Source organism: Aspergillus foveolatus, assembly GCF_047715535.1.
Source record: "Aspergillus foveolatus strain CBS 279.81 unplaced genomic scaffold BDW70scaffold_13, whole genome shotgun sequence".
NCBI lineage: Eukaryota > Fungi > Ascomycota > Eurotiomycetes > Eurotiales > Aspergillaceae > Aspergillus > Aspergillus foveolatus.
The window spans coordinates 296,826-313,866 of NW_027396077.1; the positions used below are offsets into that span (position 1 = coordinate 296,826).

Sequence of the window (17,041 nt, forward strand, 5' to 3'; positions counted from 1 at the left end):
CTGATCTGGTGAGAAAGAGACGGTAAAGATGATTGGGGAGGGGTTAGTTGGAGTAGTTGGGGAGAGAGACCGGTGATGCAGATCGTCTGATCCCCTCTGCTTGGCAGGGTTGGCAACTGCTCTTTTCCGAGGTTGAAGAGGTTCAGGCTGGTAGCTCCACAAGTTGGTCTAGGCATGACTTTGAGTAGACTGTAATGAGCTGATAGCGCTTAACCAATAGCGACATGCACATAATTATTGGCATCGCATTAGCCGAGCTTGCCATCGTTATTCGTTGCTCTCGTGGCGACCCAAGACGGGTCACTGCAACAGTTTCGGTAAGGCCCCACGCTTGAAGTCGGCAGGGAACGCAGGAACCTGACAGACATACCGGGGGCAATATGTAGTTGAGCCAGTTGGCTAAACGGGCTGCATTCTTGTCTCATATTTCGTCAGCCTGCCAGATGATGAGTTAGACTAGGTAGTTTATGCTGCCTACTCCAACTGGATGTAACTTAATCGACGGTCTATTACTATATACGCCAGGGTAATTATCCATCCAAGACCTGACCGAGTAGATAGCAGACAACCACCGGTTTCCGAATTCGGGAAGAAGCAGCTCAGAATCATACCACGCCTTAATCTATTTCCTCCTCCTCTCAGCATCCTCTCGAATCGCCTGCTCAGCCATCTCCTTCCAACCCTCCTCCCACCTCGACAGCGCCGGGCGATCCTCCAGAATATCATCACAACCCCACTGCATCCGTGCCTGATCCAAAGCTCGGTCAACATCATCGTCTGGGCAGATAATGTAGAATGAGCCCCTCTGCAACCCCCTCTCCAGTTCCTCCGCAACCTGACTCGGTGCCCATGACCCCTTCATCTTCTTAATCTCTTTTTCATCTGTCGGACCGACATTTCCCATTAACCCAGTCCATGTCCAGCCAGGAACAAGTAAGTGAGCTGAGATGTGTGCTGAGGTACTGTCAGAGCGGAGATCGTGAGCCAGATGTTCGGCCAAGATCTTGATTGCGCCTTTCGAGGAATTGTAGGCCGGGTTGTGGGCGCCAGGCGGATTGGTGATGCCTTGTTTCGAGCCGGTGATGATGATCGCTTTGGCCGAGGAAGGGTCCTTCTTAAGTAGTGGGAGGGCCGCGCTGATGCCGTTTACGGGGCCGAAAACGTTCGTGTCGAAGATCTATGGCCCTTCACATTAGCAGACAGTATTCCCTTCAGAGGACCCTCTGTAAATAGCCCAACCTGTCTCCAATACTCTGTGCTCTGAACCCACGGATCCAATTCCTTGGGCTTCGTGCCCCGTGCCGCATTCAAGAGGACAAGGTCGAGAGTCGCGAAAGATGACTGCACCTGAGCGGCGATATCATCCCATTGCGACTTGTCCCCTACGTCAATAACGTATGCTTCTGTCTTTAGCGATGAGTCAGTTGACTCAGATACCAGCACCTCCTTGGCCTTTTGGAGATTGGCGGCGTCGATGTCGAGCAGGGCAAGGTGCATTCTCCGACTGCGGCAGAGCTTCGCGACGGCGAAGCCGATGCCCGATGCTGCACCGGTGATGAGGGCGGTCTTCTGGCTTTGGAGAACTGCGGCCATTGTAGTTATAGCTGCTGTTTGGGAATTTGTAGCATCGTCTTCGCTGTTGACGCGGGCATTTGTAGTGCGGGGAATGCATCCGGAGATAGCGGAGCTTTCGGTGGCGTAGGTGTAAGCAATACTGGAAAGGAGCATAGATAACCATAGTAGTAAAACATCTTTAGAGAAGACACATACTAGTCTTCAACATGATAGACTGAACTTGGAAATACAGGTTACATCAGCGGATTGCTGGTATCGTTCTTGATTCGAGTAGAGATACATATTTCATTTCCTCGATGCTTTGTATGCGATGGTTCGCCCAACAATGTCATAATGCACCTGTCAAGCATGCTTCTTATAGATATTGTGACCCGGGGCTGAAAGGTCAGACCACTAACTTTGCCAATTATTATGGCTCCCTAGACATCGAGTCGCGACCAGGATACACCCGTGACATCATCCGGATCTTTGTTTCACTACTTCTTCACATGATGCCTTCCTGACGTCCGTACCAGCGGAGTATTTTCTCGCCTGGAATAGAAGACACTTTAGCTGTAGGACTCGAAACCGAAGATACTTCCTTTCAACCAAGCATATATACTCAGAATGTCGGCCTCTAACCTCCCATTCACCTGCGCACTTGTCACTGGCGGCGGCGGCGGCATCGGCAAAGCGTTCTCAGCCTATTTGATCTCCAAGGGCGTCAAAGTCATCATCGCCGGCCGGACAGAATCAAATCTCCAGTCGACGGCACGCGAAATTGGGGCAGCAGCATACTATGTGCTGGATACAGGCAGGACTGATACAATCCCCCAATTTATCTCGCGCGTAACAAGGGAGCATCCCGAGCTGGATTGCCTTATGAACAATGCAGGCGTGCAACGGCCTTTGGAAGTATTCAAGACCCCAACCGAGGAGTATCTCCAGAAAGGAGACCAGGAAATCGATATCAATATCCGGGGCCCAATGCATCTAACCCTCGGGCTACTCGAGCATTTCAAGACGAAGCCGTCGGCGGCTATTATCAACGTTTCCTCAGTGCTAGGTTTCATACCCTTCTCGGTGATTAACCCAGTTTATAACGGAACCAAGGCGTGGCTACATTTTTGGACGGTGACTCTGAGAACGCAGATTGAGTGGGCGGGACTAAAGGATCGGATCAAGGTGATTGAGATTGCACCGCCGAGCGTGGAGACGGACTTGCATCGTGAAAGGGAGAATCCGGATGATAATAAGAAAAAGAATAATCCGAACTCATTGAGCATCGAAGAGTTTATGAATGAGGTGTCGCCGCAGTTGGAGGCTGGAGAGGAGATGATTGGAGCTGGACCAAGTGCGAACTTTTTGAGGAAGTGGTATGATGCGTATGGGGAGGCGTATAATAAGGCCACCACGAAGAAGGCCTGAAAAGACTGCTTCAGTTTGCTGGTTGGATAGTGGTTGATAGTATCATTGAACTTGACCGGTGTATCAGATTTCCTTTCCTGCGATAATGCCAGACTGTATAAGATTGGAGTAAACGATCTGGAAGTACCTTCCTCCGCGTAGGTAATTGACTGTAGAGTAAATTGAGACCTGAGGGTGGATATAGTACCTAGATTACCTAGGTCACATGCGCTCTGCTGCCTTCTCAACCTTAGCAACAACATAGAGACAACGTCTAGACAAACAACCCAACAGCCGACCAAATTCAACTCAGCCACAATTAAATAAGTGAAAAATCGAGCTCGGGATCATAATATCCGTTCAATTGCATATTGAAGGGGTCAAAAAAGACCATGTCAGATTGGCCAAGTTCAGTACTCTGCTCTTCCCTCCTTTCACGGTCTAACAAACTCGAGCTTGTGTTAGAATACGAGAGCTCCATTTCTCCTTCATCGGACCGTTGCATTGGTGTTTGATATCCAGCAGCATCGTCGGCAGCCTCTTTATCTCTGTACAAGTGCGGTAATACCGAGTGTTTCGAGGCGAGATGTTCTCGTGAAGTATCTATTTCCCCAGAATTGGCATCTGGAGAAGACTGGGCACTAGACAATCGCCCTAGTGCGCTGACCAGGCGTTCGGTATCCCTAAGGCAGTTGATCGCACTGGCGTATACCCATCTCAGGGGTGCGGCAAGCTGCAACGCCTCGTTGAGCTTCTTCTTCAGGGACTCAACACTGTTTTCACCGTGCTCTGACATGAGGTGAGGAATGTGATGCAGGATTTGAGTTACTTGATATATCGATACTGCAAGGAATTCGTCGCCAAAGTACTCGCTGGACTCAAGATGATATAAGTCGGACCACAGCCCACAAAGTCGAACAGCCATACTAAAGCACGCTTGCTGGCAGAAATCTTTGAAGTTCGAAGGCGTCCGAGCTAGTGCATCCTTAGAAACTGACTCCCGAATCCCAGGAACACAGAAGCGGTAGAGATCACAATGACACATCATCCAAAGCGCATGGAGCCCGGCATAGGTACTGGCCTCGCGAGAGTGGCCCATGACCACTAGCCTCTGCGGTGTGAGCTTGAGCTCGGCAGGAAGGGTCCGCTCAAATGTGTTGAGCTCAGCCTGGAGAGCCTCCATAGCGGTACGGCTCTCAGCAGGACTATTACCCATCCTCCGAACGCCTTTGGTGTACCTGTAACTGGTTAACCAGGGTTCTTCAACGAGTGCGTTTGCAAACACTTGCCTCAGGATTCTGTCTCTTATTGCGAGGAGCCTGAGCTTAAATGCATGAGCATCGACATTTGCTTCAGGTTCGAGGCCAATGTCATCGAGAAAACTCGCCTTTGACGATATCCCCATTTCAAAGCTCCGCTCGTCGCACGGTAAACGGATATGCATTCTTTCTACAGGACAGACAGCCAAGTCCTCCATGCCACCGGAGTATAGGCGATCTAGTTGGTATATTGCCCAGACAAGCCGCCTGCTCGACTCTTGGATTAGAGGATCTAATCCGTCATGCTCATAATTTAGTCGCATTGTGAAAGCCGAGCGAGCAGCAATAGCCAGGAGACTCCAGGCGTCTGAGAAATCGCCGGCGTGGAAGCGAAAGCGCAGCAAAGTGACCAATATTTTCAAATGAGCAACCGACTGCTTACCTATCCGCTTCAAGACATAATCCTGCACTTCCTGCATCCAAGCCCGAGCTGCTGCACAAGCTTCTGATCGGTGGTCACTCACGAACAGCCCAAATGCCATGATACACTTCAGCAAACGCTGATCAAGGACATCTTTGCTCCAGTCAGCTAGGACACTCGGCTTATGAAGAAATGCGGAAAGCGTTTTGTTTGCAAAGTCAAAGTAAGCATCGAGATAACGTCTTGCCGTTGCTTTGTCCGACGGCCATGTTATCGTGCTAGGGCTAATACTGATTGTCATCCTCGGCGTGGATATGCTCATAACCCCGTCATCGCCGTCAGTGGCAAGGTCGCAGGATATGCCTCTGGAGATGCATCTTCCACAGGGACTTGTTCCAGAACATTTCGCTTTGCGAACCCGACAGGCTCCGCACGCCAGCCGAGTTCGTTTCCTCTTAATGCCAGCCTCGGTATAACTTGCTGAATTCCTGTTTTCTGGAATAGGACTGGTTGATCTCCTGTGATACGAGCAATGAAGTTTCAGCCGCGTACAATCCCCGCAGATAGGCCGCCCACGGTCGCATTTGACCTTCCGAGAGCGACACCGATTGCATGCTGGCAAGGCGTTGGTAGGATGAAAACCATTGCCTTGGATTTCAGGGGCCTCCCCAGATACAGCAGCGCAATCTACATGGTTAGGAGATAAAGCCATGGTACTGTTTGAGCAGGAGAAAAGGAGCGGATGTCGGCAGCGGATAGAGCCATTGGAACCCCTGGCTCGGAGGGCACGTCCCGGCCCCTTATCCGGCCGACGGCTTTGCGTGCGACATCCTTCCGATGGCGACAGCACGCTACCTGTGCTGATTCTGGAATGGTGGCAGGAATTATGTACTCCGTGGGATATTCTGACAAAGATAAACTCATCTGCTACGGAGGACAAACGAACTTATGGTGGATACAGGCTAGGATACCAATACTCAAATCTCAGAGAATGATACAACTGATAATGTATTGATCCTTCACAATGATTTTCTACGCCAGATATCAGGGTCGTGAACTCTGTTGAAGCCTACCCATAGCCGAGTCTAGCCAGCCATTCGGAGACGCTCCTCCATTTGTTCCTGTGGACTCTTGAGGTTTACTTGTGGGAATCGATTGTCCTTCTGCCATGACAAGAAGTCACTGCCCTTCACAAGCCAGCGAAGGACTTCCTTCTCGTAGTGATATATTAGATCCTGGTATTCAGGCTCCGCAGCGAGGTTGTGCATTTCATGCGGATCGGCAGCGCGGTCGTACAGCTCTGCGGGCTCGTACAGCCGATAGATGTACGCATGTCGCTCGTCCCTTAGAGAGATTGCTTTGCCGACTAGGGTAGTATCCTCGTGTTGAAGGCCTGCCTTGATGTCGTACGGGTATGGTGCCTCTTCGAGCAATGGTTCCTCGGATTTCAAGAAGCCACCCTCCGAAAATGCGTATTTTTTATGCTTTGCTGACTCGTTGAGAAGCACTGGAACCCATGATTTGCCGTTATGAGGAAAATGCTCACCGATACCTGAGAGTTCTAGCATTGTGGGTACCAAGTCTACCATCTCGGCCATGGCGTTGACCGTCTTGCCCTTCGGAAGACCAGCACCTCCTATGATCAGAGGCTCACGCACGAGTGTCTCTGACAGCCCCGAGGGCCATTTCTCAATCAGGCCGTGGTCCCCCAAGTACTCGCCATGGTCGGTGAAGAACATGGCCACAGTGTCCTTCCATAGCCCCAGGTCGTCTATCTTCGCTAGGACACGGCCGAATTGGTCATCTAGGCGAGTGATCATTCCGTAGTATGTGGCCTTAACCTCCCTCCACATATCTTCAGTGGCACAGCCCGTTCCATACCTCTCCCTGATTGTCTTCATATAACGAGGCTCATATCCCGTCTTCTTCTCCGGTTTCGAGACGGCATTGGTAATTTGCGAGCGGTCATACATGGAGAAGTAAGGCTCCTCTACCTGAAACGGACAGTGAGGAAAGAGGAGTGGCATGAACAGTACCCATGGTTTGTCACTCGGCGGACATTCGAGCCACTTCAATGCCGACAGCACAACTGCCTCATCATAGTCCAGGGCCTCGCTGGCGTTCCTAAGACCTTTATAGAACAATCGCCCCAAGATATCATCCGTATCGATGTCCTTGTTGCTGCCACCAGCGAACTTGGGCATAAACTCGGGCGTTTCCAGAAAACCATATTCTGTCACACTCAGCTCTGTGACTGTCGGCGCGAACGTATCGCCTCTAGGTGCCAGGCAGGCTACATGATAGCCATTATCTTTCATGCTGCGGAAAATATTGGGCTCCCACGGCTTTATGAGGTTTTCGAGACTGCGATGACCGCTCACATGCGGGTAGCAACCGGTGAACATACTACATCTTGACTGAGAGCAGACCGAAGCCTGAGCGAAACAGTTGGTAAAGAGTGTGGCACGCTGGCGAAACGCGTCGATGTTCGGTGTCTTGATTCCAGCTGTGCCGTTTGTTGTACATCCCAGCGCGTCGTATCTCAGTTGATCCGGCATAAATATAACATAGTTGGGCCTGTCCCCGCCATTCTTGGACGAGACCTTCAACGGGAGAGGCTTGGGAGGGAGAGAAAATGACGCCATTCGGAGAATAAATTGTGAATGGAGTCCAGGTTCTGACGGGAATTATTTCTCAGGCTATCTGGTCCTTTAAGGGCATTTATGTGACCGATGCCGCCCCCAACAGGGAGTATCCGGTCCACGGTCTATATACCGAGCCGCTCCGTGTAGCGGAAAGCCCCGACCTGCATCGGATCTCGCTGTGGAGCGTTAACGAGCGTCGACTTTAGCTTCCCCAGGTTTTGGCCCAGTTCCTACTGTACGATTATGTCTGGCGCTCCAGTGGAAGGAATGAGCTCATGCTCCTTAAGTTCGGCAACATGTACTTAAGTGGCTTCATGGCCATCATGTGCACCTCTTGAATCGCTTCCGTTTTGTTCGACTGTTCTTTGAAAAGCCCCTAGTTGATCCATAGTTTAGAGTCGAGTACCATCTGGTCTCCTAAACCATATATCCGTCATGGGCTGGTTATTTGACAAAGCCCGTTACTTCAATCGAACGCTTTCCTTGTCAGTCTTTGTCATTGCCGTGTCGACGTTCAACTATGGCTTCGATAACCAAGCCTTTGCTACCACCCAAGCAATGGATACCTTTACTGAACATTTTGGCGAGTACGATGAGAGCACGGGGGAGTACGCACTCAACTCTCGTTGGTTGTCCCTCTTCAACAGCCTAAACTATATAGGGTTTGCCACAGGTACGTTGCAGGCACCTTGCTGCAGATAGTGCATCGACTCTCTGACACGCTCTCTCGTCTAGGTGTTATTGTGGGTAGTCTCATATCAGCGCGACTTGGACGGCGTTGGTGCATGTTCACTATGAGTGTCTATGCGCTCATAACCGCCACTATCACCGTTACTTCCAACAGCCCTGCTCAAATTATGGCGGCCCGGATTCTCAACTACGTTTACGTGGGCATGGAACTTTCTGTGGTTCCCGTGTTCCAAGCGGAGATTGGTATGGATACTGCTTGACTTCGCAACGGATCCGCCATTAACAAGGACGAACAGTTCCAGCCAAAGTACGGGGTCTAGTTGTCGGGACGTATCAGCTTAGTCTCACATTGGGTGGCGTGGTCATCAACGCTGTTTGCTATGGTACCAGTGGGCTTACTGATAACCGCGCATGGCGCATCCCTCTCGGCCTATTCTACATAGTCCCTACCATCATCGTGGCCTCAATATTCTTCCTTCCCGAGTCTCCCAGGTGGCTGCTTCAGCAGAACCGAGTAGAGGAAGCGAAGGCGAGCCTGCAGAGGCTTCGCGAAGGGGCTTTCACAGCGGATCAAGTCGACAGGGAATTTAGAGAGCTGGAGTTTGCCCTGGAAAATGAAATTGAGCAGGGAAATTTCACTGAACTGTTTCGGGAAAAGAACCTCAAGCGCACCTTCATCGTGGTGGCCGTCAACTTCTTCCAGCAAGCTACTGGACAGGCCTTTACGTCGCAGTATGGTGGGGTCTATGTTCGGTCGCTGAAGGTATTCAATCCCATGTTATATACTCTTATGAGCAGCTGCATCTCGTCCTTTGTCATGATATGTATTTTATTTATAGCGGACAAGGTCGGGAGACGGTATGTTGTCAACTCCTGGCAGTCTGTATCTGCTCGACTTGCTGATCCTGCCCAGGAAGCTACTCATGCTCTCATCCATCATCATGCTTTCTGGCCTCATCACCATGGCCGGCTTAGGCGTTAACGAGCCGGTCACCACACAACGGATGAAAGGCGTCATCTCCTTGATGGTTGTCTTTGGCGTCGGCTTCGCCAGTGGTTGGGGTCCGTTGACCTATGTCGTGGTGACCGAAGTAAGCTCGCTGCGACTGCGGGACCATACCTCTCGCCTTGGATTTGCCATCAACGTCTGTTTCAAGTACGTGAGCGTACACCTCTCACCAATATGTTTTCCGTTCCGCTTACACTCGTTGCTCCACAGTTTCGCCGTCAACTTCTCCGTCCCATATCTTGTTTTCGAAGACGAAGCAGGCCTGGAAAGCAAAGTGGGGTTCATTTTTGGCGCCGTCGCGTTCTTGTCGCTTGTCTTCACTTATTTCTGCGTACCTGAGTGCAAGGGTAAGACGCTGGAGCAGGTCGACTGGCTCTTCAACAATGGTGTCAGGCTGCGCGATTTCGGCAAGACTGATGGGTCTAGAATGCTGGATCAAGGAGCCGGTGGGCTGAAAAGTAATGACATCGAAGCTTGTTCGTCCAAGGCTGCTGTTACGCCAACGTAGCCACATGGAATCGGGCTGAACCGACGGGCCGTGGATTGCGGCTCGAACATAAATGTCAAGCTACGTCACGCCTTTGATATAAGTCTGATCTTCTTCTAAGAAGTAGGATACTACTGTGAAATAGCTGTTCTTGTTATCTTTGCATCGTGCCGATGTGGTACTTCAGTATGATACTTCAATATGATACTGCAGCACTACTCGACGCTGCTAATTTGCACCGACTCACTGAAGCCTGCGCTGATATTCAGCATTATCTACATTTCTTTCGATGGAAATCAGAAGCAAACTGCACAACAGACACAGGGTTCACCAAAGAGTTAACTGATATTCTGGTGCCTAGGCCCCGGTGATGTCATCGTCATGTGTTCCCGGAAAGGGAACGGTACGAGGTACGTTATACACTATCTCAATCCAACTATCATCACATTATTAAACATGCCATTCATAAATCTCTGTCAAGTAGCAGACTGCGCCTTCTCGGTCTTTTCTCTATTCTTAATCTTCTCTCTATTCTTAGTCTTCTCTCTATTCTTATTAAAGCGCTCTTTCGGGCTCAGTCAACAAGGCAAGCAACAATCCCCCAGAATGATTACACGGTCTGTGTATAGCATGTGCCGAAGCGACCGAACCGTCAGCTCAGAAGTCTCCCATAATCCAACAAAAGCGTCGTACAAGGTCTTCAAGGATCTGTACGAGCGTAAAGATGTCGAAAAGAGCCCAGAGTTGGCCACGCAAGAGAAGGAAGTGGAAAGCGATGAACTGCGCAAGGCCAAAGAGTGCGGGCACTGGGGAGGCGCTGAACCTAGCAGATTGTTTCTTCGGGTATGATCCACCTACCCAGTGCGCGCTGTCAGGAATAGTTGGTACGTGTGCTTACCGTGGTGTAGATCTATCACGATGCGCTTGCTGTGCTGGGCAGGAATCCGCTTGGAGGGGTGGTCTCTCCGCCGCTCATGGGGAGCAACGGCGTCGTTCCACTGACGATTGTTGCCCCGCTCCCGGATATCTGCCGACACATGGCGAACTGTATTGCTCGCGCGCGGAAGGAGGTGTTTCTCGCTACAAACTATTGGATCTTCTCTGATGCGTCGACGCTGATCACCAATGCCTTGAAGGAGTTGTCGAGGCGCGCCGGAGGCCGCGGTGAGAAGGTTGTTGTGAAGATTCTGTATGACCGGGGGGATCCTAAGCAGGTACGCTGGGGAATGCTGGAACATGTCCGGCACAGATAGCTGATGCTAGATAGGTCTGGGACAACCATCTCACTGTCGACGAGAAAAAGTATGCTGCTGGCAAGGTCAATCTGCCGGCGACAGAGGAGATCCCGCACCTGGATATGCAAGTGATCAACTACCATCGGCCCATCTTTGGAACTTTTCACGCCAAGTTTATGATCGTAGATAGGCGGGTTGCGTTGCTGCAGAGCAATAATATCCAGGATAATGACAATCTCGAGATGATGGTTCGTGTTGAAGGGGCGATAGTGGATTCCTTATATGACACGGCGCTGATATCTTGGGGGAAAGCGTTGGAGCCGCCGTTGCCTATGCTTGACTCGCCAGCAGCGGATGCTCCATTACCCAGCGCTCAGGTGACTATCAATGGACATCCTGAGGAGAATGGCTTTCTGCGACAGCATACGACTGAAGACGAGAATTACGATGCGGACATCACCACCGAAACAAGGAGAGTGAACGGATCGCTAACGCCCAAGAAAGGAGAGACACGGACGCAGCCGGTCACTCGTCTACTCAGTACGTCCTCATCTAAGCATAATGCTCTCTAGCTAACTTATGTCCAGACCACACCCGTCAGAAGTCGACAACGGGTGACGCGTCCGACGAAGATCAAGAAAACCAGATGGAGCCCTACATCCTCACCCCGCAGCACAAACCATTCCCTATGGCGTTGGTAAACAGAGAACCATACGGATGTAAGACTTATACCGGCTACCAGATTTTGGCGTACTAACTAGTACAGCCCCGGATCATACGAGTACAGTTGTGCCACAGAACGCAGCATGGCTGGCCGCAATCAACCACGCCAAACGCTCAATATTCATTCAAACACCAAACATGAATGCCGAACCACTGCTAGAACCGCTTCTGAACGCCGTCCGCCGCGGCGTAATCGTCACGTGCTACCTCTGCTTAGGCTACAACGACGCGGGCCAACTCCTCCCCTTCCAAAATGGAACCAACGAGATGATCTCCAACCGATTATACACGTCCCTTGAGACGGACGAAGAGAGATCGCGGCTGCGGATCTTCAACTACGTCGCCAAAGATCAGACGCGCCCTATCCACAATAAGTTCAAGAAACGAAGCTGCCACATCAAGCTGATGATCATTGATGAGGCGGTCGCTATACAAGGTGGCGTAACCCTAAGTCCTTCCCCAGACCCCTAACTTGGTCTGACAAAACAACGCAACTGGCTAGGAAACGGCAACCTTGACACCCAGTCCTACTACCACAGCCAAGAAGTCAATCTGCTTCTCGACTCCGCGCTCGTCTGCCGGACCTGGCTTGATGCGCTTAACCGGAACCAGAACACAGCGAAATACGGCCTCGTCAGTCCTGACGATGGCTGCTGGCACAATCCGGCGACCGGTGAGATACCCGAGGGGTCAATCGGGCTTGATCCGGGGAGGTTTGCTTGGGCCAAGGGGGCAGTGGGGGTTGTGCATCGGGTTAGGGGGACGGGTGGGTTTTGATTATGTATATAACTGTAGTAAGCCGTTCCTTCTGACTCTGTGTGCATACAATGCTTTTGTGTATGTGATGCCGCTGAGCCCACAGAGTCCATTATTGGACTAGGTACACAAGTAATTATTACTACGAGGTTTATTTCGGTTCAAACTCCACTTCAATCTGAACAAGAATATAAACAGCTATAAGTAACGTGAAAATAAAAATTACAATTATATATATGCATGTATGTATATATAAATAGGGGTGGTCTTGCTGAGACTGATGTGCAATGGGTGGGAAACGCAGGTGCTATTCTGATCTTCTATCATCCTTTTACACTCTCCAGTTCCCAGTGATTCCCTTCTGACCAACCGCAGAACGTTCCATCTAATCAAACATATAGTGCCATATCTGCTCAAAGTTGGACTGCCATCCAAAGCCAAGGAAGGCTGTTTTAGCTGCAAGCTGTAAGACTCTCCTTGCGCCCTAAGAAACCTCGTCCCGTCCTGCTAATCCATCAGCCATCCTCATGCCAGTGGCTCTATTTCTATATATTTTTACACATATTTACATATACATATACCCAGGAACCTGACCAGTCAATGCTTGCTTTGCGTATAATCTGGTCGTACTCGCCGATTTTATTCCGACTTAGTTGATACTGCTCTTGACGGGTATTGCCTCTAACAGAGGATCGCAACGAACACATTTCCCATACGAGGAGTCTCCAAGTTTAGGCTATAACCTACGACCTCCAATCAGCTGCGTTTTCGAGATCGGAAGTTGAGAAACAACATTGCCGCTAAGTGCTGTGCTGCATGGGGGTGGGGATACTCTCCAAATAGAGAAAATACTGAGACAATCATGATTAAGGCGACCAGAGGTGCTCGGCATAAACTCCGTAGAGTATACAGAGTAGTATCTCCAGGGTGGCCTGGTAGGACCGAGCGCGAGGGCTCTAGAGCTTACCCACTATGGCGCTTACAGTATGGGCGAGAATCAATCCCAGAGGGCGACCCCCGATTGGCAAATATCCGACTACCCATGGAAGAAATGGATGCTGTAGATGGGCTGCCTAAGTCAGCGGACACAACAAGTCTACAAATATCTGGTCAGATATCTGCACCAGGACCTTTTGGGTATTTATACGATTTGTTGGAGGCAGAGAGGAATACTCCCGCTCGACAACCCAGTCGATACTTGTCCACCTACCCAGCCCTATTGTCCCATTGTTGCCCATACTACGACCATGCTGTCTTCACTTCTTTCTCTTCCAGCAATCCTTTTTTTTTTTTATCGCACGCTGTATTATCCGACTCGTCCGTTCCCTGGCCAACTCTCCAAATGGCTCCATCCCCGGCCCGGCCCTTGCCCTGCCCGTTTCACCAATGGATGGTATTTATGGCAGATGCGACGAGGCGACTTCCACGCACCAACATCAAGCTCCACCAGCAGAACGGACCTGTCGTCCGTATTGCCCCCAAGTATTTCAGCATCTCCGACCCGTCGGCCGTCGAGGCTGTCTACGGCCATGGCACCAAGTTCATCAAGTCAGAGTGGTACGAGGCGTGGAATGTCACGCCCGATCCCGCCCAGACGAATCTCTTCTCTGAACGGGTATCTCAGCGACACGCAGAGAACCGCAGGGAAGTCGCGTCCATGTACTCCATGAGCTCGCTTGTTGCGTATGAAACGTATGTGGACAACTGCATTGCCGTGTTCAAGCAGCGGCTCGATGGGATCTCTGCGCAGGGCAGGACCGTCAACATGGTGCACTGGCTGCAGTGCTATGCATTTGATGTTATTGGTGAGATCACCGTACGTGGTCCCAATTCCCCTCCCCTATCCATCCCTAGACGCATACCCTAGACGCATCCCTGATTGGCAAGATAGTTTGGCAGCCGGTTTGGTTTCCTCGATGCTGGAAACGATGTCGGCGGCGTCATGAAGTCCATCGAAGACGGGCTGGCGGCGTCCTCATATCTCGGCTTGTATCCGTGGATCTACCCCTTCTACCTCCGCATCCTCGGATATCTACGTCAAGGGCTCAGCTACGTGAACGAATTCAGCCTGCGTCATATCCAGGAAACAAGAGCGGCGATGAAGGGTTCCCGCAAAGACCTCCCATCGTACATGGCCGTGAAACTTGTTTAAGCGCAGACCGAAAACCCAAACAGAATATCTGACTGGGATATCCTAGCCATTGTTGGTGCGAATGTCGGAGCTGGGAGCGATACCACGGCGATCAGCTTGAGCTCGTCTCTGTACCATCTCTATCGACAACCCCGTTGTCTGGCAAAGCTGCGCGAGGAAATCGAGTCTGCCGGCATTGGCGCAGAGATCCCGGCGTTCAAGAGCACGCAGGCGATGCCCTATCTTCAGGCTGTGCTTAAGGAAGCCCTCCGCGTCCATCCAGGGACCAGATTTCCATTGTTCAGAGTCGTCCCTAAAGGTGGCCACGTCCTCGCTGGCCAATTCTTCCCTGGAGGAGTAAGTACCGCGGGCATTTGTGACCATATTTCCAGCGTAACTGACCACTTTAGACCACTAGGTGAACGTAGGAATCAACAGCTGGGTCCTACACTATGACACTAATATATACGGCGCAGACGCATCCATTTTTAGACCCGAGCGATGGCTCGAAGCAGATGAACAGCAGCTGAAAACCATGGAGCAGAATTACATGCCGTTTGGGATAGGGTCGAGGACTTGCCTTGGGAAGAATATCTCGCTTTTGGAGATGGGGATGCTGGTCCCCGTTTTAGTTAGGGACTATGATTTTGACATACAGGGAGAGAGAGATTTGGAAGCGAGGAACCGGTGGTTTGTCAAGCCGGTGGATTTCTGGGTTAGAGTGACGAGGAGATAAAAGCGCTAAGTAATTGATATAGGTATTGCATGCCACTGCATCAGTCTGGGCTGGGAGAGTGCAACCTCCTCTTCAAACTGGCTACACAGCTTACGGTGTATAAAAAGGCGGACCCTGCATGTATAAAGCCGATTTTATACTTCGAGCAGCTTGTTCTAATGTTCTGACAGGGCAACTAGCTCCTAATACTAAGATTGCACGGAGTAAGTATCCTGTAGCTCCCACCTATATTGAACTCATCCTAGGGACCACTCAGACGAGAAAAATCGGCTAGGTAGGTAACTCTTAAAAGCTACGAGCGCCTCTTTCCAACCTAATCCTGACGTTGTGGCTTTGTGAGCAGGGTGAGTTAGGTAATCTGTTAGCTTTTAACATCTACTTACCCCATCCTCTCTATGTTGAAATGTTGACACTGGGCTTGACACTGGTTCATAGCTGTTTCATTCGAGATACTTCAACCTAAGATTAATCGGCATAACTGGAGAACTGGTCTGCAGCTAACCCTAAGACATCAGAAAGGCCTCCTGTTCTCTCCTCTGCTTTGCCATTTCCTGGAAGGCTTTAGTCCTCCAAAATACGCTTTTGTTCCTTCTCTGTTGTTTGATCTGAAGTATTTATATATTTTCAATTTTACGGTGTCCGTGGAGTAAGCGACTATATCTGTGTTCTGAATACGCGGCGAAGACAGAATGACACTACATCAGCCACATGTGCATAGCCTACGAAGGAGCGGACACTAATAATGATAGAGGCTTTCTGAATGGATCCTTATTTTTATTGCTGTGTATACATCGAAGAGAAAGCTCTCAGGTGTGAAATCTGTGTGTGGCAAAGCCGCTAGAGGCCGCGCAGCATCGTATATTTTAATATAAATCTGGACTCTGCTGAACAATGTCCAATGGAAGATCCACTGGCGAGTACAAAACTAAGCAGACATTATGAGTTATAGTCAAGGTGCTGACTCAGGACTATATTTAGAAAGGATAGCGAGTAGATACACAGGCAGCTATGTAGTCAGGTATACCTGGTACTTAGACGAGTCAGACATAGCTCACGGGTCAGAATCAATTCCGCCCTGATTTCCGTCCTTTCGCAGGCTTGACTTGTAGAAGTATGAGTCAGTCAGGGTGGTCACGGTCCTGAAAGACTTCATTTGAGTAGATATTAGCAGTCAGAATTATTACCTAGGACTCAACGCGCGATGCAGAAAACAACGTGTAGCTGTACTTGCATTTCCAAAAGGAGTGTCGAAATGCAGCTAGTCAGTCAACGAATATTGCATGTTGGGATACAGATGTTTGTCAATCTTCACGGTTGCTGAGTTATCGGAGTGTGACTTATGCTAGAGGGTATAATCGCCAAGGCGAAGTTCCTGTAAATCACCAAGCTTAGTATGTTTTTCGGAGTCCGAAGGGTCATTAGGAATAACTCGAGGGACACCCACCTCAGGCGAATACTTGCTAAATGACCTGTTGCAACAAATGTGCTGGAAAATCCCTATGTGATTCGATTCGTTGCTCATTTCTTCGAATTCCGTCCTAAAAGTAAGATACGGCCATCAGTATTAATGTACATCTGATACAGGGTCAAAGCGGTCTTGGTCAATCTTCATCACAAACAAATGGCTTTATTCAACCTAAAAAATACATAGTACTACCATTTCTTGCCCTTTGTAGTTGGGTATGTAGGTGGGTCAACCCGATCTTTAGCCTGTGAGACGGAGGAAAAGAACGGGTTGTCGACGGAGCGAGCGAAAGGGTCGCTCGTATCTTTTGCTGGTGTGCCGAATAGAGAGCCAGACGAACCAAAGCCAGAGCTGCTAGTGTTCTTTTCAGAAGCGCCGAATAGAGAGCCAGACCATTCAGAGATAGAACCGCTAGTACCCTCTGTGGAGGCTTTGAATAGAGAGCGAGACGGCCCAAAGCTAGAACCGTTGGTATTCTTTGCAAATACACTAGACTCAGAGCCGGAATGGCCAGTATCCTTTG

General features: G+C 50.1%; 7 protein-coding genes across 7 annotated transcripts; 4 read left to right on the forward strand and 3 right to left on the reverse strand.

Moving 5' to 3' along the window:
• Positions 1 to 494: 494 nt before the first annotated feature.
• BDW70DRAFT_132749 (SDR family NAD(P)-dependent oxidoreductase) lies at positions 495 to 1,861 on the reverse strand. Its single transcript, XM_073736211.1, has 2 exons — positions 1,240 to 1,861; positions 495 to 1,177 (listed from the first exon to the last, which is right to left on the reverse strand). Exons 1-2 carry the CDS (start codon positions 1,726 to 1,728, stop codon positions 623 to 625), a joined length of 1,044 nt encoding a protein of 347 aa, XP_073597825.1. The 5' UTR covers positions 1,729 to 1,861; the 3' UTR covers positions 495 to 622.
• Positions 1,862 to 3,096, forward strand: BDW70DRAFT_132751 (uncharacterized protein). Its single transcript, XM_073736212.1, has one exon. The coding sequence runs from the start codon at positions 2,182 to 2,184 to the stop codon at positions 2,980 to 2,982; it is 801 nt and encodes a 266-aa protein (XP_073597826.1). The 5' UTR covers positions 1,862 to 2,181; the 3' UTR covers positions 2,983 to 3,096.
• A 184-nt stretch (positions 3,097 to 3,280) lies between these two features.
• BDW70DRAFT_148905 (uncharacterized protein) lies at positions 3,281 to 5,353 on the reverse strand (the record flags this gene model as incomplete). Its single annotated transcript, XM_073738933.1, has 2 exons — positions 3,281 to 4,199; positions 4,251 to 5,353. 2 exons carry the CDS (start codon positions 5,351 to 5,353, stop codon positions 3,281 to 3,283), a joined length of 2,022 nt encoding a protein of 673 aa, XP_073597827.1.
• Positions 5,354 to 5,726: 373 nt separating this feature from the next.
• Positions 5,727 to 7,286, reverse strand: BDW70DRAFT_166425 (alkaline-phosphatase-like protein; the record flags this gene model as incomplete). The annotated part of the gene is made up of 1 exon (XM_073741986.1): positions 5,727 to 7,286. The coding sequence occupies one exon, from the start codon at positions 7,284 to 7,286 to the stop codon at positions 5,727 to 5,729; it is 1,560 nt and encodes a 519-aa protein (XP_073597828.1).
• Positions 7,287 to 7,721: 435 nt separating this feature from the next.
• BDW70DRAFT_148874 (general substrate transporter) lies at positions 7,722 to 9,493 on the forward strand (the record flags this gene model as incomplete). Its single annotated transcript, XM_073738925.1, has 5 exons — positions 7,722 to 7,959; positions 8,022 to 8,219; positions 8,273 to 8,834; positions 8,890 to 9,132; positions 9,196 to 9,493. 5 exons carry the CDS (start codon positions 7,722 to 7,724, stop codon positions 9,491 to 9,493), a joined length of 1,539 nt encoding a protein of 512 aa, XP_073597829.1.
• Positions 9,494 to 9,928: 435 nt separating this feature from the next.
• Positions 9,929 to 12,461, forward strand: BDW70DRAFT_148875 (IQ calmodulin-binding motif protein; the record flags this gene model as incomplete). The annotated part of the gene is made up of 8 exons (XM_073738926.1): positions 9,929 to 10,315; positions 10,381 to 10,686; positions 10,740 to 11,247; positions 11,295 to 11,426; positions 11,474 to 11,866; positions 11,933 to 12,196; positions 12,230 to 12,267; positions 12,447 to 12,461. 8 exons carry the CDS (start codon positions 9,929 to 9,931, stop codon positions 12,459 to 12,461), a joined length of 2,043 nt encoding a protein of 680 aa, XP_073597830.1.
• A 1,124-nt stretch (positions 12,462 to 13,585) lies between these two features.
• BDW70DRAFT_148876 (cytochrome P450) lies at positions 13,586 to 15,053 on the forward strand (the record flags this gene model as incomplete). The annotated part of the gene is made up of 4 exons (XM_073738927.1): positions 13,586 to 14,002; positions 14,078 to 14,313; positions 14,362 to 14,674; positions 14,736 to 15,053. The coding sequence occupies 4 exons, from the start codon at positions 13,586 to 13,588 to the stop codon at positions 15,051 to 15,053; spliced, it is 1,284 nt and encodes a 427-aa protein (XP_073597831.1).
• Positions 15,054 to 17,041: the final 1,988 nt, after the last annotated feature.

Bases quoted from the DNA above. Each gene is read 5' to 3' on its own strand.
- BDW70DRAFT_132749 (XM_073736211.1), bottom strand. From the start codon at position 1,728: ATGCTCCTTTCCAGTATTGCTTACACCTACGCCACCGAAAGCTCCGCT. The intron at 1,178-1,239 runs GTTGGGCTATTT...GAAGGGCCATAG, and splicing joins GCACAGAGTATTGGAGACAG to ATCTTCGACACGAACGTTTT.
- BDW70DRAFT_132751 (XM_073736212.1), top strand. From the start codon at position 2,182: ATGTCGGCCTCTAACCTCCCATTCACCTGCGCACTTGTCACTGGCGGC.